The 25,754-nt window shown below is 34.6% G+C and overlaps 1 protein-coding gene across 1 annotated transcript in view; it reads left to right on the forward strand.

Annotated features, from left to right (window-relative positions):
* Nucleotides 1–345: 345 nt before the first annotated feature.
* The window catches only part of LOC129224072 (uncharacterized), a gene marked incomplete in the record, with an annotated part of 55,521 nt that continues 30,112 nt past the window's right edge, over nucleotides 346–25,754 (forward strand). Inside the window, 6 exon segments of the mRNA XM_054858474.1 lie at nucleotides 346–399; nucleotides 7,577–7,663; nucleotides 9,542–9,788; nucleotides 9,978–10,206; nucleotides 18,626–18,765; nucleotides 19,732–21,272. Coding sequence (XP_054714449.1) covers nucleotides 9,565–9,788; nucleotides 9,978–10,206; nucleotides 18,626–18,765; nucleotides 19,732–21,272 — 2,134 coding nt within the window.

Genomic DNA, 25,754 nt, shown 5'->3' on the forward strand with positions numbered 1-25,754 from the left:
GAGGGGGGGGGGGCACCCCTGCTTTTGGGTAACCATTCCCTGATGACAGTGATGACTGCACAGAATGAAAAAAAATAACGGTTTGCATAAGGAAGCACTAGATGTATTTGTTATATCACCTCGTGCAACGTATGAGGTACTATCAAAAGTGTTAAGTAAACGTGCAAATGATTGAAAACACGAAAAGGGGGGGAAATAATCAATCTCAGACAGATATTTTTGGTGTGTGTAACGCTGGGTGTTTCAAGTTGGGTGTTTGTCTGTCGTGCAAGCACGTGGCCTTGACGTCTGTGATCGGTGTTGGGCGTGCGGCAGGTGCTGCCCTCATTTGCCTACGAACTCGCGAGGGATCTGCATTCGCGGAAATGGAACGGCTCGAATGCGCGAATATGCGGCGAGGTGAGTCGAGGTTCATTTCTTCGGAATTTGGGATTGTACTTGATTTGTTTGCACATGGTATTAGATTACATGCAGGGGCATGTAAATCACGAAAAGAAAAAATTTTTAGAAAAGGTTTTTTAATTATTTAATTTAATTAAATTTTTATTTTTTAAATTTATAATTTGGTTTTTATTATTTTGTTTCTCCTTTTCTAAATAATTAAATAAAACTTTATTTTTTATTATTTTATTTTATTTTTATTTATTCATTTATATTTAGCTTTTTGTATTTTATTTTCTATCGTTTCGTGTCCTTTTTAAAAATTGTATTTTATTTTTCAAAGAAAGGGGGGTGAAAGTGCACCTTCTGCAGGCACTCACGTGCACAAACAAGGTATTTTTTTTTATTAAGTACTTTGTATTCAAAGTATTTTTTAGTTCGTCCTTTGTTTAAATTAAATTAAATTATATTTTTTTACCATTAATAATTATTTAAAATATAATAATATTAAAAAAGATATTGAATTGATATTTTTTATTGACTACAGTTTATTTTCTTAGCCAGGGGGTGTAAATGCAGGCCCTTGCCTCCGCTCATGGACATAAACGTGATATTAATATTTTTTCTTGATATATTTTGTTGCTTTTAAATATTTCGCAGTTCGTTCTTTTTTGACTTCTCTATTTTTTTTTATTTTTTTTTTTTTTTTTTTTAATGCCGGGGTGTGATATTGCACTTCCTACCGACGCTCGTGGACATAAACATTAGGGTTAATACTTTTCGTGATGTATTATGAAAATTTTAAAGTGTATTGTAGTTTTTTCCTTTCTATTGGTTAAATTTTATTTTTAAAGGCCAAAGTTCACCCCCTTTAGGCACTCATGGTCACAAACAAGATGATTCATATTTTTCGTGATTTACTTTGTACTTTAAGTATTTTGTAGTTTGTCCTTAGATTAAAATACATTTAAATTTACTTTTTAAATATAAATACTAAATATTGAAAAAATTAAAAAATATATATGCATATTGAAAGGTGGGGGAGGGGATTAAGGGCAGTAACTAAATTTTTCAGTTTCCATTTTTTTTTTTTTTTTTTTGCATTTTTGTCATTTATTGTACGTTAGCTTTAATTACGCTAGTAGGACGTTCGGGTGAACCGTATTTTTGGAAAAATTAAGATAGGCTCGACCGGGGCTCATTTACACGGATTTTTTTTCACTGAATTTTCTAAGTTTTATGTTTTAACTTAGGAAATTTTAAGCAGTTAATGAACTCAAAATTTGTATTTTCCGTTGTTGCTCAGTTTGTTTTTAATCGCTTTTTTTTTTTGAGTTCAAGTTTACGCATTGAGCAGAGCCAGGGGCGAATTCAGGGGAGGGTCAAAGGGTCAGCTGACCCCCCTGTGACAAGAATTTTATTATGATCATTTTTGAAGTTCAATTTTTTAGATAAAAAAATAGTACGTGGAATCAATGTTAACCTTTTTTTTTTTAACTTGATTCTGCAAGGTATTTCTTTTCAGCACATCATGATTCAAAGGAATGACTGGCTTCGTTTACTGGACTGTTGTTATTTTGAGTTTTTGTCCATTTTCAAAAGAATAATCATCTCTAATAAGCTTAACGTTTTTACAGAGTACTCTTCCATCTCAAACCACATGTGTGTGTGTGCGCGTGCTTTTTCCATCGTGACCAACCTGTCTGCCCAAAGAAATATGACTTTTGATGAGAATTTGAAGGAATATGAACCATGGTGCAGGTTGCGCCATTGAAAGTTTTTGGGGGATGGGGAGGTGGCAATTTGAAAGGGTTTTTGTCTCAATTGGGGTGGGGATGCTCCATAACATATGAGAGGTGCTCCATAACTTTTAGAAAGATGGGCACACCTGCTTACTGATACTTTTTTACGATGAAGGTCTGTTCCTTGAAACTTGACCCCCCTTACAAAAATTTCTGGGTTCGCCCCTGAGCAGAGCACGTTTATGCATATTAAAAATGATACCAAGGAGCATGTGAAATAGATTTTTAAGCAAATTTAAGTGTTTTATTTCTCTTAAACATTGTTCAAAAATAAGAGAATTATGAATAATTAATTAAGGAACGTTTCATAGGATAAACTGAAATCATAGGGTTATTGATAATTAAAAGCAAACTATTTAGTCGTCTTCACCATCACTGTTAGATCTTACTAAAAAAATAAAGTATTCCCTTTCGCATACTTGTCATCGGACCACGTTTTAACATCTAACACATTGAACCCAGTCTTGTCCTTTTTTGGATTGGTTGTACGCTTTTAAACAATAGGTGCACACTCACACAGTTTTCATCTTCGTTATCAGAACCATTCACTGTTTTCCTGTTTACAAAGTTCACAAACTTTTTCTCTTTTGGAGTTTTTGATTTCCTACTTTTTTTTTCTTTACTGTCCTCTTGTTTCGACCAGAGTATCGACTCTCTCCTACACTGTAACAAATTTCGGAAACGTTTCTGGATATATCGGAAACGTTTCCGAAATAGTAGGAATCCTTCATCCAATAGCGAACTCCTCAATATTCAGAAAGCTTTTTGTTATTTCAAGATATCTAGAAGCGGAAGTGATGACGCAACGCTTCGAAACCTATTTCATCCTTCCAACACAGGCGCCAATGAGTCGGAAATAACGAGAACTTCTTTTTTTCTTATCTATGGTTGCTGCAGTCAGCAACTGTGTAGCATTGAAATGCTTGTTATTTCATGTCTAGAGAGTAGTAAAATGTGTCGAAACTAATTTTACGCGTTTGCATTTTGGACTGCCCTTGATTTTTTAGACGATGTACGCAGCTATTGAGTTAGTTAATAACCATTTGCTTCTTTACAATTTCCAATGCGACCATAATTAGATATATATTGTGTGTTCAAGCGTGAATAGTTTTAACACCCGTGTTTATACTTAATGAAACGAAACCCTTTGGATTACTTATTCAGTTGTAATGGAGGTACTTAGATTTTCTTCCGCTCATGTTCACTTGTAAGTATTAATGAATATTTTAAAACATGTTGTTATATACATTTATATTTTTGTTGATTTGCATTTGATGAGGCTCCAATTGTAACTGTTTTTGGGTTTATCGAATTAATTTAAAGTTATCCTACATACCTATGTGCGCGGTGTACTATTTGTTGTAACTAACTGAAACTGATTAATTACGCAAAAGAAGTAAGATTTATATTTGAGAAGCAATCACAGAAAAGTTATTTCGAAATACTTGGATGTACATACATTTTGGTTCAAAAAGAAAAAAAAATCAATTGTTAAATTCATTAGAAATATGGTAATGCAAATATTTTCTAGTATTGTAATATGCTTCACAAAAAATGTGCCGGTATAATTTATCTTTTTTTATTATAATTTATTCATTCATTTAAAAATATTTATACCATTAGAAAATGACCATGTTATTTATTAGTAAGAACATAGTTATGAAATTAATTCATCTGCTTATTCATTTTGTTAAATGTGGTTAACAATTAAAAAATTCCTTGACATTAGTTCCGAAAATAACATTTCCTCCGTGGATATACTAGTTTAATGTAGGACAGTCAGGAGGAATGAGTCAGTGGCAAAAATGGAACAGCCTCATTTACATGCTGAAATAAAAAGTAATATTATTTCATGTCATCGTTTTAAAAGTGATCAGTTTTTAAATACTATGTTATTAATATGCAATGTACATATGGTGAGAAGACGAGGGGCGTTCACCACGCAGACTGTGCCATTGACATTTTCAAGAGGTTGCTTTTTTTAAGGTGGGGGGCGCTTTATATCATTTTATGGGTGCACCATCACTCTTATGGTGTGGGGGGGGGAACTCTCGTATATATGAAATGGAATAATCATGTAATAGAGTTCAATGTTTTAATAAATAAAATATATAATGCATTTTGCGCACACTCTAAATCAGTAATCTATTTTGATTAAGTATCTATATTTGTGATAAACTGGAAAAGGGCAAGAACAGAGGAATAAACCCGAATGGTTCCAGCAGGGGGACTTCGGTGTCATATTTAAATTCATCAATTTCTCTGTTGGTACTTTTCGGTACACTTTGTTCGTCAAAGAAATTGACTTGACGTGAACGAATTTCGGAACGCAAAGTGTAGGTAAGTTCTGTCAAATTTTATCCGAAAATAAAAGCTATCAAGTTTGATACAAGATATGTTTTTAAGTTCTGCATTAAAAATACAATATGTTGATAATTTTGTCTTGAAAATATTGAGAGAAAAACTGAAGTTTAATATTGTTTAACAAACAATCCCACTTCCGAGAAAGTACTCCCCATCCCTCCCCCGACGATTTTGTGATTATGAATGAAACTACTATATTATTTCATAAATTTTCAAAAATTTATAACTGTGCATATGTTATGCTGTTAACCATGCTATTTGTCATTAGAAATTCAGAAAAAAAAATCCACGAATGATTCTAAAATTGCTTGTTTCATTGCTCTTAGATATGAAAGAATTGAAACTGATATGGCATGCAGTACTATTAAAAAAGAATTATTTTTCAGAAAAAATCACGGAAAAAGGATTCCGAAATTCTCGGAAACGTTTTTGAAAATTGTTTGGAGAATTCCGAAATACTCGGAAACGTTTTCGAAACTTTCATGAACCACAGCTGCACAGAATACTCAGAAACATTTCTGGAAATTACGGAAAGAGAATTCCGAAATACTCAGAAACATTTCTGAAAATTACAGAAAGAGGATTCCAAAATACTCAGAAACATTTCTGGAAATTATAGAAAGAGGATTCCGAAATACTCAGACACGTTTCTGGACATGACAGAAAGAGGATTCCGAAATACTCAGACACGTTTCCGGACATTACAGAAAGAGAATTCCGAAATACTCAGAAACGTTTTTGAAAATTTCATGAACCGCAGCTGCACGATATACTCAGAAACGTTTCCGAATTTTTTTTACAGTGTATGAGCTTTGTGTCTGATTTTTTATTATAATTATTAGTATTATTATTATTATTTTTTTTTTGTAAAAATCGTTTTTGAAAAATGTTGGAAGCATCGAATGTTACAGTTTCAGCAACTTCAGTGTCTGTCGAATCTTCAGTGAAGAATACTGTTTTAACCTAGTCTCAATGGATTATTATTTTGACGTCTAACGTGACTCTGTTAGTGTTTTGAACATAATGGCTTACCATCTTTAAGATAAAGAAAATTTATTACAGGTTAAATAGTGTATGTAGTTAAAGCTGAACAGACATGAAAAGCTATAAGATACGAATACGTCACTCAATTAAAAATTAAAAAATTAAATGGTGATTTTCAAAACAAAATATCCTCAAAGCACTAAAAAGGTTTAAGACAGTACGGAGTGAAAAAAAAAAAAAAAAAAAAAAAGCGTTAGGGGCACGTGTAAAAGTAAAACAGAGAAATAAGACACAGTAAAAAGTGCGTAAAGGTGCCACGATGTAAATGTGTAAACTTGCTCCGTCGCCAAGTTTGGATTTAATTTTAACGTGCAACAAAATTTAATAACATTTCTGTTCATACAAATACAATTCTCAAAAAAGCATAAAATTCTGCTAATTTTTATATGTATTTGTTAATTCTTACTAAGTATTATTATTCACAATAAACTTCAAAACGCTCACCATAAAATGTACTCAACTTGGTAGAAAACAGATTATCCTTTCCGCATGCTAGACCAAAGCTCGACTGATGTTCAAAAACTTGTGAGAATATTTACTAGGGAGCCTCATCAATCTGTTCAGGTAATGACTGTTGGCTCTCTACTTACAACTCGTTTCGGAAAAAGAGCACTGCGCAAACGTTCTACGGTGTACCCTACATTAAATCAGTTTTGAATAAAGTGGTACTGTTGTTATAAACCTGCAATTTCATTCGAAAGTAAAATCAGAATAAATTGAGGTATTTTTTTAAACTTGGATGTGTTCATAGATCGAAATTTTGCATTGTTTGAGTTATCACATATTCTTGGGATGGTAAAAAGATATTAAAGATGAAATTCTAAATTTTTTGCTAGAATGGAGTGGTGGAAATAACACATTTTCTTTTGCTACAATATGAAAAACAGTTGATTTTATAAAAATCTTTAAGTTTTTGACAGAATTAAAAAAAATTATGTGTCCCAAAATAGGGCTAATTTTCTGATGAATTTTAAAATAAAAATGAACGTTGTGTGATTATTTGCAAGTTAGTTACACCACGAAACTAAAAAGAGGTATGTGACTGGTCGAACCAATCACAAGGACAATAGAAATCTTTACGGCATGAAATATAAACGTCAAGTTAAGGGGGGCGCCTCGAACTTAAATTTTTGGAGGGTGGAAATTCTCAGTTTGTCGAATATAGCTCCAAATTTTGCCAAATAATGATAAGTTTGTCGAATGGAGCTCCAAATTTTGCCAAATGATGATAAGTTTGTCGAATGGAGCTCCAAATTTTGCCGAATCGTCAGACAAAATTTGCCAAATGAGGAAATTTTTGGAAGGTTACAGTAAAGTCCCATTTCAAGTTATGTCGAAATGAGATCAATAAGCCGTTGCTGAGTTCCCATGGGCCCTCAAGAGCGCCTAAAAGGCACTATTTTCAAGTATATTTTATAGAGCCGCCTAAAGGCCATATTTAGTCATCAAAAGTCCTGAAAGTTGATGAAAGGACCTAATTTTTAGGATTTGACAAACCCTTCGACCTTTAATAAGCGGCAAAGACATTTGCTAAAAAGCTACAACCTAATAAACTGATAATTTGGAACATAGTAGATTTAACAAAGGATTTTACTCTTACTTACATGCTCATTGTTAAAAAAGTATATGATTGGGTCATAAGGACACAGGTCACTTTCAGGAAGCTTCGAAGAGTGACCTTATAGCGAGGTCCGACTGTATACCTGTATGTTTCTATGTATTTGTTTATTAGCGAAACTTTTTCCACCTTGAAAAGTTTCTTGTTGTGACACTGGCATGAAGTGGTTTTATGAAGTTAAAAAATGTGCCTCAAAAAAGGCTATATAAAGTTCTAATCTGCTGGAAGAGTGGGAACCCTAAACTGTCTTGGGTACTCATATTAGTAAATAACAAAGTTGCACTTATAGCAATTGCACGATCAAATGCTTTCTTCTGTGTTAGGTACTAACGCTTGCTAATGGCTAATTTTCGTTCTTATTTTATAGGAAGTGCACCGACCATGGATCCTCACGAACATCATCTACAACGGGATCTTCAGAATGTAATCATTGACTTCACTTCTCATCAACCAGGTATGTCGTCTGTTTTCCTCATCCTCGAGGGGAATTCGACGGATGCACGGTTGCGCGATCTTCTGGAATACAGTGATTTTTCGGTTGGAGGAGCTTACGTTACAGGTGGCACGGGAAGACAAGATAAAATATGACACCATGCTGTTGTTCGAAATTATCGAGAAATAAATGGTTCTCTTTTTTTCCGGCTTGCTTGGAGTCAAATCGGAATTTTTCGAGTTTGAACATCCGTTGTATCGTCTTGTATTTATTTCAAGATCTGTTAAAAAGATCCACTGCATGTTGTAAACTTTTGGGAGATGGAAGGGCTTAGGACAAACTTAACCTGACTGCAAAGAAGGAAGTTGAATTGTAATTTAGGTATTTTGTTTCTGAAAAGGAAGTATTTCGGTCGGGAGCAATCGATTTAGGAAAAAGCGCTTTCACAACTTGAAAATACAGCTACGTGACAAAAATAGCAATATTAATGTGGTACTCTTTAGTGATTCGTCGTTGGTTTTGGTGTTCCTAAATTAACTTTATTTTTGAAAAACAAAGTGGATTCATAACTTTTAAGAGGAAACCTTTAAATAGCGTTTAAAATTTACTCTATATTTGCTATTACTTACAAAAAACGAAGAATAGAAATGACATTAAAAATGGGAAAACAAAAGTAGACAACTTTTTGAAAATACCATTTTACGTTAACTAATCTTTCAATTATTTCTTCATGTTGATTATATCTCAAGCTGGCAATGCCTCTAAAAGTTGTGTTTATAAACGCTTGTAACTCCTGCTATAGTCAATTTAGGAACTTTGAATTTAGATGCGAAAGTTTCATTCAAAGCTGTTTCTGCGGGCTGTCCGACGGAACCGCATTTGAATCGATACGGTAATCATTCGCATGGAAAGAGCAAATCAAAATTAGAAAACCTTGGAACTTTTTCAAATGTTAAAAACTCTTCTGGGTACTTATTTAGGTACCTCCGGGTCAAATCTGATCCGCCAACAGACGTAAACTGGATTTCTATAAATAATAAACACGCATCACACACACACACTATTACAGTGAGATCCCATTACACTGAACTTGAAGAGACTGCAAATTCTGTTCGTTGTTACGGGAATTTCTTTATAATGGAATCCAAGCAATGCAATGGCAATTAAAGCGGGACTGAACATTTAGTTTGATGAAATGGATATGTCGTTGTATTGGCATTCGCTGTTTAGCTTGACCACGAAGAGATGGTGGATGAACTGCAAGTGGAAAATGGATCACTTCAGTTTATAATAGGTACGGTGTGCGAGATCGTGCTAGTAGTAAAACCTTCGCTGCTTGCGAATTCTCTGCAAGAGCCATCTCTCCGGTCCCACCTATTTCTGAATAAATTGGTCCGTTTTTGCTTCCAGTACATCCCTATTTCTCCGTGGTCAAGTTATAATGAGGTTTTACTGCCCACTATTTATCGATTATTATTCCTATTGTTTTCAAATCATTATCAAAGGTCATTTAAAGTTTACAATTAGAATGAATGATTTGCAGGTCGCGTTTAAGATATCAGGAGGCCTTAGACCAAACACTTTTTTGGGGGACTAATGTATTAAAACCTTACAACTTTAGCCGTTAGCTAAAGCTACTTAAGCCATTTGAGGGTCCCTAAAAAGCAGGCGCCCAGGCCACGGCCTAGTTGGTCTATTCTGTAATCAGACCCTGTTGGTTGGAGAAATCTGCCCTCGGTGCCGGGTGTCGTTCAATTGATGTACGATAAGATAGCATTTCATCTGAAAGCAATATTAATTCTATTTTATTTTCACAACTTGATATCTATCTATGGACCTCTAAACCAGCTGTTGCTCTCTTCTTATTCGCTTGTGTAATGGTGCTACTTTATTTACCAGTATCGTCTTCGTGATCCAGTCCCATGCCCGCCATGGTGTCCCAGAGTCAAGACTGGTGCGAGGGCAGCCCGTCCAGATCGGGCAGCGTCATGTCCTTGGATAGCAGTCGCCAAGGGCAGCGCCCGTCCAGTGCCAAGACCCCTCCGTCCTACTATGATGCAGTACGAAGCCGACACTCGCTGTCTCAGCCGCTCAACAAGCCCAAGCAGCAGCAGCAACAGCAGCTCAAGTACAACAGCTTGCCTAGGTAAGTCTGACGTCATTTTTAGACAGTTACAGTAAAACTTGCAAAGTTCACCCTTGTAAGTTGACCACCTAAGTTGACCGATTTTGCCAGGTACACAATTAGTCCTACTATTTCACATTGAATATTTTTGTCAACCAGATTTAAAACTTGGTACGTATGAGCTTATGATAGTATTTTCTTTCTACTTAGGCCGCTGCCGCAACGAGTGCCCCCTACCAACGGACATGGTCCAGTACGAGCACCTTGGCCCGACGATCAGCCCAAATCTTATCCGGAACTACCCAGGTTGGTGTACGATTCGCCACCTAAACCAGCCAATCATGTGCCACTTCAGATACACCAGGATAAAGATGGTCCTCGACTTAGCAGACTGGGTCACGAGAAACTATCTGGCAGTTGCTCTCCTAGAGGAAATGGGGTGAGCATCTTTTTTTTTAATTATTATTAACATGTTTTTAATTTAATTTGTTGGTTGTGTTGGGGTGGAGACTCTTGCAACTCGATTTTAACCCACTTCCCGTGATTGGATTCTTTTGAAATCTTGTGCGTAACCTCAGACCCCATGACAATGCAATATGTTGTTGTTTTTAGTGCCACGCGGGAACCCGAGCCCGAGTAGCAATGCTACTCGATTTTAAGGCAGAGAGGTACGGCTTCCGTTTGATCGAGTGTCTAATTTTAGATGGAAGTCCGATTTGGCTTAGACACCACGATAGATGGCAGCACCACCTATGGACAGTTCGATAATTTAGAACCAAATCAGAAGCCGAATAACTTCTGGCCCCTAGCACCCGAGGTATCGTTTCACTTGGAGAACTTTGTGACCACGAGCATATTTAACGTCCCCCAGTCACCTTAATGAAGACGGTGGATCTTCGACCGGCTAGGGTCGAACCAGGGAACCTCCGGTCACAAGTCCGATCCCGATGCCTTACCGATCAGGCCACCACGGCACACAATGTAATATTCTATGATCAAATTAATTAGTTAACGGTTAATTATTAGTTTATTCCAATTTTAATCTGCATTTTTGCCTAAATCCTCTAATACGAAGCCGAAAAAACAAGTTAAAATTAAATATCCACACTAAACCCTGATTTTTCTGCGTCAGATAATTTTTTTTCCAACAATCCATGGTAATTAGGACATGAATTATAATTTTTTAAAAGTGATTTCATGCAAAACTGTAGGTTAGCCTTCAATTGAAAATTCAGCGCTGTTCAGGGTCATTGTTGAAGTTGAACAACGTTTTTATGAAAATTTGGCTAAAATGTTTAAAGCAATATACATAATCATAGCAATTTGTATATATTAGGGATGCTTCAAAATTGTGGCGAACTTTCAATGTAAATAAAATGTTAGGTTGAACTGCAACTTTTTAGTAGATTTCTGCTTAGCTCATCTCTGGTACATGTTTGTAATCATCTATGTGTTTCCAGTTCATTCGCAGAGAAATAAATGTGTGAGATTTTTTATATTTCCACGTAAAATTTATTCTATTGTCCGTTTTTTTTACGGGAAGACACTTCGCCACGCCTCCTCGAACGCATAGTTCCATTTTACGCGGGGGTGATTGATAAGCAATCCACGCGCTTCTAAAGGAGACATAACCAGACATCCTTAACCTGGGAGTGCATTTTAATGCCCAAAAAAGTCTTAGTGTCATTTACAACATTTGCTTCACTTGTCTGATGTCATTTTAGTTATTCTTACATTTTAAAAACTGTTGCTTTTACAACAAAATGCTATGATCCGAGTATACCTTCTGTCAAAAACAGCGAAATAGAATCATCGGATACCACGTGACGAGGGAGGAGTCAAATACAATACCTTCTCCTGAAAAACGGACAAGACTTACATTGAACCCTCACATAGATATTTAAACAAAGCTAATGTTTTTTAGGGTTACAATGTTAGTTATGGTGCAGTTTATTGTTTAAGTTTATTTTATCGACCGAATAAATTTACCGTACTCCCTTATCGTCAATTTAACCATCTCAGTCACTGTCTGATCGAAGTATGTAAAATCGAATCCGAATGGATTATTTCAAACACATAATACTAAAAGCAAAAAATAATTAATGCAATAAAACAGTTTTAAAGCTCTATGCTTTTAAAATTAACTAAAAAGTATAAAATAATTTCTCTAAGCTTCATGTAGATTAAAAGCCCCATACAATGTCAGAATTTCTTACAGATTGTCAGGAAAATTTGTGATTATGAGTTTTTAATAGCTATCAAAATACTTGTTAGCTTTAAAAGGAAAAACATGGGATGCGTGTAGAATATGGGGGATTTTCAAAACGATTGACAGTTTGGTGTCCGGACTTTTTCCGTTCAATTTAATGTTGATAAAATTATTATTATTATTTATTTATTTATTTATTATTTTTTTGGCATTGCATAAGCATGTAGTGAGGCATTGTTATACATTAAATTCAATTCCATTTAGTGCCTTTTTTCATGGTTGTAAATTAATAGGGATTTTCTATTACTTTAGTTAGCTAGTAATTAGAATTTCCTTGTCCTGACTAGAAAATTCGCATAAACTTTATCTTTTTTGTACGCTTTCAAGCAGCTTTTTTGTTATTTGCATTAAAGAAAGAAGTAATATTTGTTAGTTAAACACAACTGAAATTGATTTCACTGAACTGCTCATCTAACATTCTAAAATTTCAATGCAGTTTGTGTCCTTAAGTGCAACTCATGAGTGTTACCGCAAGGAATTCAATATTTTTTTATGTGCAAAATATTTCGTTATCGTAGTTAGCAACAGTGTTAAGGAAGCTATATTTGTTTCTTGGAAAGTGTAAGTTTAAAATTTGATATTATTTAGTACTTATATGTTGTATATTAAAATGTACAGTTCAAGGTGAAGAGTATTTTAATCATCTCTCACATGAGTGTTACCCATTTATTTTGTAATTTTTTTTTAAGTATAGAAGTATACAATTAGGCAGCGATGTATTTTTTGTTAAGGAAACGGGAGACCTAATTAAATTTTCAGAAACATCGACAGAATTTGTTCCACTATTCCAGCGAAGAATTCTTCTATAAATCTCATGAGTGTTACTTGGAACAGGTAACATTCATGAGAAGGGAGTAGCACTCATGATAAAATATACCCAAATAATGAATGTATCCATAGTTATCGATATTGTATTACCTTTAACTTATACCTTTATCAAAGAGATATAGGGGAGTGTGGCCCCAAACGGGTAGATTTTCGAAGAACGCTCGAAAATTGTAATTTTTCGACTTTTAACGCAGCAATCTCGGTTTTATTTCCTAGCAGAGTTCTTGAACAACAAAATAATAAGTGATATTTGTATTATTTCAAACCCAATATTTATTTATTATCAAACTTTTCAAACATTTGAAAAACCCCGCTTTGCGCTACCAGGGAGCCCAAAGCGGGTAAGCTTAACTAATTGTGACTTAGTACATTTGCCAATCAAATATGAGGTTATAAATGATTAAAATCATTGACCAGCTACCTTCCATCATAAATATATATATATATATATATATATATATATATATATATATATATATATATATATATATATATATATATATATATATATATATATATATATATATATTTAAAAATTGTACTTATACAATTTAAAGTCAGCACATTTATTTATAAAACATAAAGAAGTAACTGATTAAATTAATATAATTAATTCTATCCTAAAAAATAACTTTTTTAAAGTTATACTTATCCTATTGAAATAGGAAATCTAAGTCAGCACATGAGTCAAGAAATTATAAATAAATATATGAGCAAATCCTATACCCACTTGGCCCAATAACACGTTTTTTATTTCAATAATTATAACCTTAAATTAAAAAAAAGAAAAACGAAATGACTATAGTACCTAGTTTGTAGGTGGATGGTGTCAGAATAACGTAGGTCTTCGACTAATCACAAGTTACAAAACTTCATTTTTTTAGAAATGTATCATTTTTTAAATTTTAAGCCTGGTTGCGCCATGCCACTTCACTGTTGTTTCGCTGGGACTGATTAAAACTCAGGGGTGTTCATGTAAACACGACATGCGTATGCATCGCCGCTTACACACCATGGGAAGGGGGGGGGGGCATGCGAAGGCCTACCCGCTTTGGGCCACCCTCCCCTATTTTTTCACTCATATATATGTATATATACAATAAATTCACATTTTAAAAATTGGAGACTGAACACTGACACAAAGTTATTGTTTGCAGAAGTGAAATTTGTATGCATTGTTTCAGAAAACTCTAATTCTTAAGATATGGTATTTAAATAACTACATATTTTAGAGGAAGGGTCGAGCCGGCCGAGTATTGTATAGAAGGGCGGCTAGTATTGTATAGAAATCTGAATGTGGAAGCAAGAAAAAACGTTTTCTCGCACTAAACATAACAAGTTTTTTCAAAAACATTTCGTTGACCTCCGTACGATGAATGATTCTGCTGTTAATTGCATTTGTTAATGTTAAATTCCAAGTAGGCACATAATTTAAAGAAATAGCAATTTTAAGTTTTTAAAAATAACATAAATAAAAATTGAGCAAAAATTAAAAAAAAAAAGACAGCGAGGGATTTTCTTTTTTCTTTTTTTTTCTTGTTACAATATTTAAAAAAACTTTTCTATGACGCTGTTCAAGAAACCCCTCTTCTTAATACACTTACAAAATGAATTTATCTTATGTAGTTAAAAACTGAGCGTATCTATGTATCTATGTCCGAGTTACTTTTCCCGAACGCTAGTGAACTGACCATCGAACCAGGTATCGATAGATCCGTAATTTTCCCGTCTTTATGTTTGGCTATTTAACATAATCCTCCGATAATAATTAGTCTAGATATCAATAAAAAACTGTTACTTATGATACTTTGATTTTTATGCATAAAATCCCTATTTTTCGGAGGCTTTCCTCCATACAAATTATCTTTCAGTGCTTCATCTCAACTTTCTGTAACAGTCATTTTACTAAAATTTGTAGCTTGAAGAAAATCATTGAGAAGAAAGATCTGTTGCAATTTTTTTTTCGAATATGAACAAATAATATTCTGGCTTTTGTTTTAAAGGCTTTTCAATCGGGGGTTGTAAAATGTTTACTTATTGGCTATTTTTCCGCAATCTGCTGCAAAACTTTCCTGATTTCTTTTTTTATTTTGTTCAAGCCTGATTATTAAACACGCGTCACTTGATATAACTTTTATTTTCGAGGTAGACCGTGCAAAGCCGGGCGATGCAGCTAATTAAGAAATAAAAGTAATGAATCACAAAATACGAATTCACATTTTTAGTGCTGCCATCTGTTGGCTAAAATAGAAATATTGACCATAATAAAATTATCTTTTCCCGGTTGTTAGATCAATAAGACACTTCTCAATGAAGTGATAAAATGGGAGCGGTGCAGCCCCAGAAATATAAATATACATAGATTTTCAAAAGCGTAATTTACTTTTAATCAAAATTATATCTGCGAATGAAGCTTAAATAAATATGAATGCGAGAAATTTCTTCACTGAAGACCTGTGGAGCGGCTCGCTTGTTACGCTACCAAGATTTAAAAATAATCTTTTACAACGTGAAAAAACTTTTGGACAGTAGGCTCACAGAAATGAGTTCGATATTCTGTTTTTTTAACGAAAACATTGTAAAACAAACCACAATAAAAATTGACTGTGAAACACAAAAACTGAAAAAAATTGGGATTCATCATTTCCAAACAGTAGGAGATGATGGATAAAAATGGGGCTCATACTTGTATTTTTAGGGGGTAATTTTCATAAGAATTATCAAGAATAGTGTTAGAAACATTTTAAAGAGCTATTTTTGCAGCGCAGATGTTTGCCGCGTCAGCGTAATTTGGTCACTTCTCGATCCACATCAGGTCAAATGTCGAGTTTTCGGGACTCTACTGTTTTAAAGTTTGCTTTTATAAATTGGCAGGGAAATTAATGCGATTTATTTATAACTCAAAAATTAGTAATCTTAACTTTTGACTTAACTGCTTCGTGTGAGGGAATATATCTTTTGTTTATATTGGGTGAATACCAGCGGTAACAGAAGGACAGTTTGAACAAAAAAAAAAAAAAAAAAATCTATGTATTTCTGTCTGTGAGCATTTCAAAATATATATCTTTTCAAAAACTGATGCATAGACTTTTATACACATCATAATAAGTTGCTAAAAAGTCCAAAGCCAGGAGTTTTTTTGTCAGTAACGTTTTTTCTAATGAAATTTGAAAAGCGATAACGGAAGGACATTTTTGCATTTTCACGCAATTATGTTCTCCCCAAAAATTCAGCCAAACAATAAAAGGAAAAATTCTACAAAAATTAGAGCACATACGGTTGTGTTCAATCATTACAATTTCACCTCTAGTTTTAAAAAATAATTATTTTAAGCACATAAATTATGTAAATGTTAAGGGTAACGGAAGGACAAGAAGTCGAAAACAATTTAACTTGGTAAATTTCAACTTACAAACATTTATTTAGCTAATACACCAGTCTGAAACAATGACATCTAATACTTGAGCCATCTGTTACAATTCTGAATTCTTGAAATACTCAAAAATATTATCAGAATCTAAAGAACATTTATCTTCATTGTCAGGGAATACAAAGATCATTCCCAAATTATTATGCATTCTCAAACAAGATATTTTTATTCCTTCATCTTCTATATGAAGTACCTGTCCAACATTGCCCTTTGTAAATTTCTTTCCCTTCCATTCACCTAACAAAAATGTTGTGAGTTCTTTCGCATATTCTCATTATTTAGTGCTTTTGATTCAGCTGCATCTTCTTTTTAATATTATTTATAACTGTCAGTCTGTTGACTGTCAGTCTGAAGTGAAATCTCCTTCGATTTGTTGAAATACTGACTTTATTCAATAACATAAATTGTTCGAGTTCAAATAGTGCATACTTTGTGTGTCAGGATAAGAGTGGTTATTACTCCAACTTTTTAAAAATTCATCTTTGAATTGACTGATATCTTTGCGGTATGTTTAACAGTTGAACTAATGCTCTCAACAGTGCTTTCCTGTGGCTTGTGTTAACAAATCTGAAAGCAGTTTCAATATTGTATTGCTCCAATATAAATATCAAGTTTGTAAGCAATTGTTTCTGCTTAAATTGGCTTGTCATATCTCAAATATGTCATACCAAAATGATTTTCACATGCTTAGGAACTTTTAAGTGTAGTTTTCATGATTTTTATCACATACAATAGAATAAATAAAATCACAAAAATAAAATTACAAAGTATTTTTTTGAAAAATTTAAAAAAAAGTTTATTTTTTATGTTTAAATGTGATTACTAACATTAAACAATAGCTTTTTTTTCCACTAGCATTCTAAAATTTTACCCTGTATCAGCTTATAAATAAATGTCCTTCCCTTACCATATATTTTTGTCTTTCCGTTACCATTAAAAACCATGTAAATTAAGTCTATATTAAAATTCTAACTGAGCCTCCTTGACAAGGAATATAATTCTGCTTTGCATAAAAACCACTAGTTTCTACATCCAATAGGTTCTTGGTGAATTAACTGAGATGTAGTAGTTTGATAACGGAAGGACATCAAACTGTCACCTTAGTAATGAACCTATTTCACGGTTGAAAAAAAAAAAAGAAATTTTAAATTATTTACCGTAAAAAGTTTAATTAGACATTCAAAAGATAAAAGTTTACCTATATATTATATGCTGATAACAAGTACATTAAAATTACAGTACGTAACAAAAAAGAGATTTTTTGCTCTGTAAAAACACAAGGAGAAAACTTGGTTTTGCACTTGATTTTCTGAAAATCATCAAACTATTGGGATAAAACAGGTTAAGATTCAAGAAATTCATTCATTTCTGAAGAGAATAGTATATTGCAAGTGACAGAATATTAATTTTTTAAAATTCAAGTGTCATGTCCCCTTTTTCCTGGAATTAACCTTGGTTAAACATGGAAATTCTCACCATTTTTGGAAGCGTCTATGCAAAATTGTATTTAGAGTAGCAGATGAAGTTAGTGGGCGTAAACTTTTCCACGTATCCCCTTTGGTTAAGTAGAAAATTGTTTATCATTGTAATTACTATCGCACGCTTTCGCAAGCAATAAAAATAGGCTTGAAATATTAGCCGAAGTTTGAACAAAACAAGCGATATTGCAGATGCTTTTTTTGGGGGGAGGGAGGGGGAGAGATAGGGCTTAAATAAATTTCTAAAAATGCAAGCATGGACCCCTCCTGGAGGTGGGGCCACCCCCCCCCAAAAGAAAAGTTTTTTTAGGATGTCCTTTATTTATAATTTTTCCTCTTCTGCATTGAAAATCCAATGCATGTGTATGCAATTATCTTCAATTTTTGTTTTATTACAGTAGAGTCTCAACAACTTGACACTCAGTAACCCGACCGGATCCAGAAAACTCGGTCACATTCTTGCAGGACAAAAAAACCTCACGCTTAAAACCTGCTGGGCGCATATTCTCGATAACCCGGTGTTTTTACAAATTGGACCACTTCTCGATCCCCATTAGGTCGGGTCGAGGGTCGAGTTTTCGGTACTCTACTGTTTTTAAGTTGCTTTTATAAATTAAGATAATGAGAAGCAAAGTGATGGAAGTGATAAAACTTAAAATTTGGAGATAACCAGTACAAATGGTAGGAGAACCGCTCCTCCATTTTGGGGCAAGCGATGGTACATGATTAAAAATGTATATATCAATGAAAGGACCTGAGTGTTTTACTAAAAAGTTTGAAACGTCCTCTTGTATCCCCTTGCTTCTTACTACCTCAATATATTTTAATGCGAAGTTCTTTCACCTATTCACAGGAACAGTTACGAAAGGACATGTATCGGAATATTCCAGTGCGGTCGGACGTGAGGCCTCCTCCTCCAGTTCCAGGATTGCGAGCTCCTCTGCCAAGGTCACCCGAAAATGGCAGCATGAAAACTAATAGCTTACCTAGAAGGTAGATGAGTAATCGTTTTTTTTTCCTTCGTGTGTGTGTGCTTTAAACATTTACGCATTACTCTGTCAACCATTTTCGCCAAAACCAAAACCATCGCCAAATAATAATTGAAATTATAAAATCTCGCCAAAAGTTTGGCGACTCCGTCAGTTACCTGAACCTGTCGAGATCGGTCCTATGCTCTGTAAAACCAAAAGATAGACCGAAAGTAAGCAAATGGGTTGCCAGATTTAGCACTTTTGTGAATTTTTCTTGCAATTATAAAAAATATAAATCTATATTCGCCGTCTGCTTGGCGCTGATTTGTTTTTGTCCAAGCCAAATACGCTGTCAAGTAAAGTATTTCTTGATTGACATCTACTATATCTTTTCAGCGAACTCAGTATAGTTCGGATACGCGCAAGTTAGGCTGGGCAAGAAGCCTCTGGGAACTTTCTGGCTATACATGAAAACGGTTGAAAAACATATTTTCTTGATGTTTCAATGTATTGCAGCTGGGCCGCCAGTGTTTCAATCATTTTGGCGGGAGGAGAGAAGGTCCGATACTTTTTGAACAGCCGTCTCGTAGATATAATGAAACCTGAAATAGCCAGTGACGGGTTAAAACGTATCATTCAATGAGCAATCGATAGCATAAGATGCAAACCGATAACACCACGACTCCCGAGATGTCTTCAACAAGTTTCGAACTTTATAGAAAGAGCATTTAAAGGTGAAAGCGAAGCATAAAAATACTAAGAAATGATACAGCAATAAGAATAAACGTGTTCGGACATTAATATTAAGTAGCGTAATAAATTTACAATTAAGTCAGTAACTGGGAGTCCAAGGAACAGGAAAACCTAGTTTTGTTGAATCGTTAGAGAAAATGTAATGGTTTACTAATCTAGATTTTTTTATGAGACAATCTAACTATAAACTATTTTTTATGAGCTTATTATTCATAATATTATTTCTTTTTTGCAGAGAAATTTTGCCAAGTACTGACTCGTTAAGGCGTGGCTATTCGATGAATTCCAATGGAAACTTGCATTCTCCTTATTCAACTAATTCTTCTCGGGCTTCAATGGATGGACCAATCCACTACGAGCCTCGTTATTCCAAAAGTGGCAAGTTGGGTCCAAGACCATTAAGTCAAAATGCTTATGAGCCTAGATCCATGCCTGCTCCTGCGGTACAGTTACGAACTGGTCCACTAGGTTCGTACCCTGACGCTGAGACCCTGAAGAAAAGTGAGATGGCCAGGCAATTGGAGAAAAGTTACAGTCCAGAATCTGGAGTGGATTACGATAGGAAACAGCAGCGGTTGAATCCTCAAAGAAATGACATGTCTCAACAAATCTTCGTGGATACAAACTCGTATGTGAATGGCCATCCTGCGGTAGCAGACCACTTGGCAATACCTTATCAAATTCCTCAACTATCTCCAAAAAACTCGAGATCTGCGTTTGAGGTCCAGAAAATGTGCAATGGCAAAGATTCGACACCACCTCGTATTCAACCTAAACTGACATCTCCTTCTAATAGCGTAATTCCGTATGGGAACAATCAGTTGCCTAACTGCCGAAGAGCTGGGTCTGATGCACACAACGTGCATTTGGAATCCAGAAACCGCAGGCAACAAGAAGGTGCTTTAATATCGCCAAAAGAGAATGGACATACTTATGCTAATCATGGATATAATAACCCGCAAAAGCATGCGTCACCATCAGAGACACGAAGCGATCTGTCAAACGGTGACAATGACGTCATTTACGCAAATCATCAGATGTCGGTACATTCCAGAAGCCTCCACAAAATGGAGCCTCAGCGACCTGGAATCCAACGAACGCCACCGCGAAACAACATGTATAACTACGAAAAACCACAAGGACCTATACCGGGAATTAGAAATGGCTATCGGGAGCCACCAGAAAGCTCTCAAAATGGATCATTAATTTACGAAAACCAGCCTAATTACAATTTCACCTATGTCCAGCATGGAGATCAAAAGCCACCTTATGAATCTTCTAGACCCGAGAGGCGACTGCCACCACCTGTTTCCCAGAAGCCTCATCCGTCGCTCCCTCAACCCTCACAAATGATCATGGTAACTGAAACACGAAACTGGAATGGGCAAGCTATCTCGTATTCGAAAGATATGTCGAAATCTGCGGGATGGAATGGCCAAGAGAATCCTCACCCCAAAGATTTCACAAAAACGTCAGAATCGAATGCTTGGAATGTGCAAAATAATACACATCCGAAAGACTTCAACAAAGCATCGGAATCGAGTGCCTGGAATGGACAAAATAGCAATTCTCTGGTGAAGCCCACTCCTAGGATGTCGCGAGTTTCTTCTACACGTACTTATCAGTGCGCGAATAACGAGCAACAATTTTATCGAAGTGGGTCGCCTAACCCTTCTATAAGGTCCGGATATGAGTCTTCTTCTACCAGCTCGATAAGGGACTATGGGCGGAAGCCGAGCAAGTCTGATTCAGCAGTGGAACAAAATGGTTCCTATGGTAAGTAAAAGTTGAGAAATTTCTTCAGTTATCCTAGTATTAATATTTACCACAAAAACTATTTTAAAAAAATACATTTTCTAGATTGCTTCAATACAATTCGTCATTTATAACTTGAACTCCGGGTGTGGGGCCTCCGTGGCCGAGCGGCATTGCTCAGCAACTGCTTGCAAGCAGAGAGGCGCGGGTTCGATTTCCACTTACTGCCCTGGGTGTTCTGATTTCCTTCTATTATTGTGACAAATCTGAATTGTGCTGTCTGTCTTATGTGTCTTAGCAAAAGTCGGACTTCCACCTAAATGGGGCTCACTCAAACGGAAGTCGCTTATATTAGCATCAAAAACGGATTAACGTCTTCGTTATCCTTCCCCTTGGGTTCAACAAGGGGCATCAGAAACAACAACAACTCCCGATGAACGAGAGATTAAACGATTCTTTTGGAAAAAATAGGGGTGAGAAAAACAGGTTTGCTCTGCCAATAACGAATATTGGGCGCACATATTTTCTAGATTGCTTCAGTACAATTCGTCATTTATATCTTGAACTCCCGATGAACCAAGGATCAAATGATTCCTTTTGTTTAAATAGCGGTGAGAAAAACCGGTTTGCTCTGCCAATAACGAATATTGGTGTCGGACCTAGTAAGAAATCCTTCTCTTTTCCCCAAACTGAAATGAACTTGTTCAAGGTCAAGTGTCTTGATATTAGGGCCAACTATAGCAGTTGGTCTTTTTATTTACATCGAGATCCGATATTTGTACTCCTTTCAACTGAACTAGCCACAAGGTCGGATCGATTAGTCGGGCATCTTCACCTAAGGCGATCCCTGTTTACATCCGCGCCTGCATAAATCTGAGTTCTGTCAGGAAACATGGACACCGAAAAATTAAAAGTCTCGAGAGTCATACGTCATACTGCCTTATGCAGGTAAATAGCAGTATCTACACAAACGAGTTTTAGAGACATTGAAAAAAAAAGCGTTTTTGATTTTTCACAAACACCTGTAAAATATTGAACTTGAAGTTTTTTATTTTCAGCGCAAATCAAATAAGCATGTTAGTACAATTAAACTGGAGAAAGATCAAATGCATGAAAAATAAATAAATGAAAAATATAAACGAAAATTCAGATCCTGCTTTTTACCTGCTCATAGCAGCATATTATCCTACATTCCAGATGAGGAGATAACTAGCAGTCAAAATAACGGAATTTTTTAAAAAATACTAAACACTTTTCATAATTGCCTCAAAAGGACAATTTAAGAATTCCTGTAGTTTTCGAAAATTCCAAGTAAATGATACTACAAACAAAGAAAAGTGCGGCTCAAGTCATGAAGAGAATTTCTTATCACTATCTAGCTTTCAATTATACTTTGAGCGTTTAAACATGCATATTTTTCTTAATGGGAAAGTTTGGTTTGAAATGACTAGAACCGCACTTTTCTTCGTTTGTGGTGTCATTTTCTTGGAATTTTTGAAAACTACAGGAATTCTTAAATTGTACTTTCTGACTCAGAAAAGTTATTTTGTCCTTTTGAGGCAATTATGAAAAGTGCTTAGTATTTTTAAAAAAATTATGTTATTTTATTCTTTTCAGTGGAAATGTATTTCAGAAATAGAATAATTTTACTATCACGAGAAACTTCACCTTATTTTTTTTCATACTAATGCTCGGTACTAAAAGGAAAATCCTATATACGTGCCAACTTTAAACAGTTGGCACTAAAAATTAATCCTTGTTCCTCTCTAGGATTTATTTCTTTGCTAATTTAATTAAAACCATTTCAATATTAAAGGTTTCCAAAACTAATTTATGTTTCAAAACATACAAGCTACTCGCGATAAAGATCGTAATCTGTCTCTTTTCTTAGTCCCGTTAGCGACCATTGGCCTTGATGAGAGCAATGATAGGGAATTCATTTCATGCTTGCTTCAGAGAAGCCTTGATTCAAAATTTTCACCATGATTACCATTAACATTATTGTTGAAAGGCAACAAAATTTGTAACAATGGGTTTTATTTTTATACATTTAATGGGAAAACTATATGAAATTTGCTGTTTTCCATCCAAACCGAAATAATAATTTTATTTTAGAATTTTAATTTTTCAGCGTTAAGTTGTACCTTAAGCTTAAGCGAATCATTTAGTGAAATCCTGAAGTCTCTAAGTGGTCGATTTGCTGAGTTATTCAGCAAAAGCAGGCCTCAGATTTTTCCGTGACAATCAGGACAACTATAATAAAAGTGCTAAAACAACAGAATTTAAAAAAAAAATACTAAGCACTTATCATAATGCACTTTAAAGGATAAAATAACTTTTCTGGGTCAGAAAAGATAATTTAAGTATACATGTAGTTTTCAATTATTCCTAGAAAAAGACTTCACAAACGAAGAAAAGGGCGGCTCAAGTCATGTAGAGAATGTTTTATCATTATCTAGCTTTCAATCATAAATTTGAATGTTGAAGCATGCATATTTTTCTTAAGCGGAACGTTTGGTTTGTAATGACTAGAACCGCACTTGTCTTCGTTTGTGGTGTCATTTTCTTGGAATATTTGAGAACTACAGGAATTCTTAAATTGTCCTTTCTGACCCAGAAAAGTTGTTTTGTCTTCTTGAGGCAATTATAAAAAGTGTTTAGTATTTTTTAAAAAATTCTGTTATTTTAAAGTTTTTTAATTTCAAGCAAAGTTTTATTTTAGATTTTCATTTATTTTGCGTTAAATTGTACCTTAAGATTAAACAAATCATTTAGTGAAATTTCGAAGTCTCTAAGTGATCTAGTTGCTGAGATATAAGCAAAAGAATGGTTCACAGCCTACAAGTTACTTGTGATAAAGATCCTAGTATGTCTCTTTACGCCCTGTTAACGGTTATTTGCATAGATGAGGATAAAAACCCTAAGAAAGCCATGTCAGTGAATAAATTTCATTCTTGCTCCAGCGAAGCATTGATTCAAAATTTTCATTATGATTACTAATAGCATTGCATTTGCAAGGCAACAAAATTTGTAACAATGGCGTTTATATTTCAACTTTTAATGGAGAAATTACATAAAATTTGCTTTTGTTCATCCTAACCGAAATAATAATTTTATTTCAGAATTTTAATTTTTCAGCGTTAAGTTGTACCTTAAGATTAAGCAAATCATTTAGTGAAATTCAGAAGTCTCTAAGTGATCTAGTTGCTGAAATATAAGCAAAAGCAAGCCTCAGATTACTCCGTGACAATCAGGCGAAGTATAATAAAAGTGCTTAAAAAATGCCTTTATAAATGTTGCCTTTTAAAAAACCGGAACTTTTTTTTAAATAGGAGTTTTTTTTCCTTAATGTCATGCAGTCGTGACGGAATTAATAAAAAATAATAACTAAGGCTTTGACACTAATAAAAAATAATAACCAAGGCTCAAAATTATAACGTTTCTGAAAGTAAATTTCAAGTTTTAATGCAGGAATCTCCACACATGCTTCAGAATTAATTTTTTCCGTTAGAGCTAAAAGCAGGACCGGATGTTTATGCCAAGATAAAAGAATATAAGGAAATTTCACTCTTTCTTAAGGTCATTCCGTTTGCCATGTTAGGAAAACGTTGTTAGATAAATGAAAATTGGTGCGTCTACAATACTTATTAATATAATAATAGCGAAAGTGGGTTTGTATATTTGTTTGTTATGTTTTCACGCCCTAACCAGAGGTGCCCCCCCCCCCTCCAGGAACAAGGGCGCACTCTCCTTCAAATTGGAAGTCTTTAGAAAAGAAAAAGTCCTCCTTAAAATTTCAGTGGCGCAGTCTGCGCCATGACCCCCTCCCAAGTGGGCACCCTGCCTTAACTACTCAATCGATCATCAATGAAATTTTTTAGACACGTTGTCATGAGTGCATAACAGAACATATGGTACCTTTTATTCAGAAAAGAAGTATATTCTAAAACGAAGGTTATCTTGATTTTTAGACTTAAATTGCGACGCGTTTTCACCAAAACAGGAAGTGTTATGTTCCTTTTGCAAAACGAGACTTATCTTAAGTTTTAAATAGTTATATTGCGCGGTGTTTTCGCCAAGACAGGTAGTCATTTTGTCGCCAAAACGATATATTTTGCTGAAAACAAATGCATGAATATTCTTTTAGAATTAAAGTAATGTGTCTGGTACAAACTGTTTTTGGCTCTAAAGTAATTAATTCATTACCCTGTGTGGGATAGATGCAATAAAATTTAGGATTTAATAGAATCCTCATATAAATAATAGTCGATGATCGAGTAACCCGCGTGTTTCAACAATGAAACTCACGCCACGGCAAGATAATTTAATAATATGTTTTGGTAATGTTTGACATGCAGGGAAAGGCTTTATTGCGACAAGGCTGAACTCGATCCGGCAACTTAACTATTTTACTGGTAAGACTCATTTCAGGGGAATGAAGAAACGAAAGAATGGTTGGTTAACAATGAACGCTACCTACTGGAGTTTAGGGTTAATCCACTG

Source organism: Uloborus diversus, chromosome 6, assembly GCF_026930045.1.
Source record: "Uloborus diversus isolate 005 chromosome 6, Udiv.v.3.1, whole genome shotgun sequence".
In the NCBI taxonomy this organism is placed as follows: Eukaryota; Metazoa; Arthropoda; class Arachnida; order Araneae; family Uloboridae; genus Uloborus; species Uloborus diversus.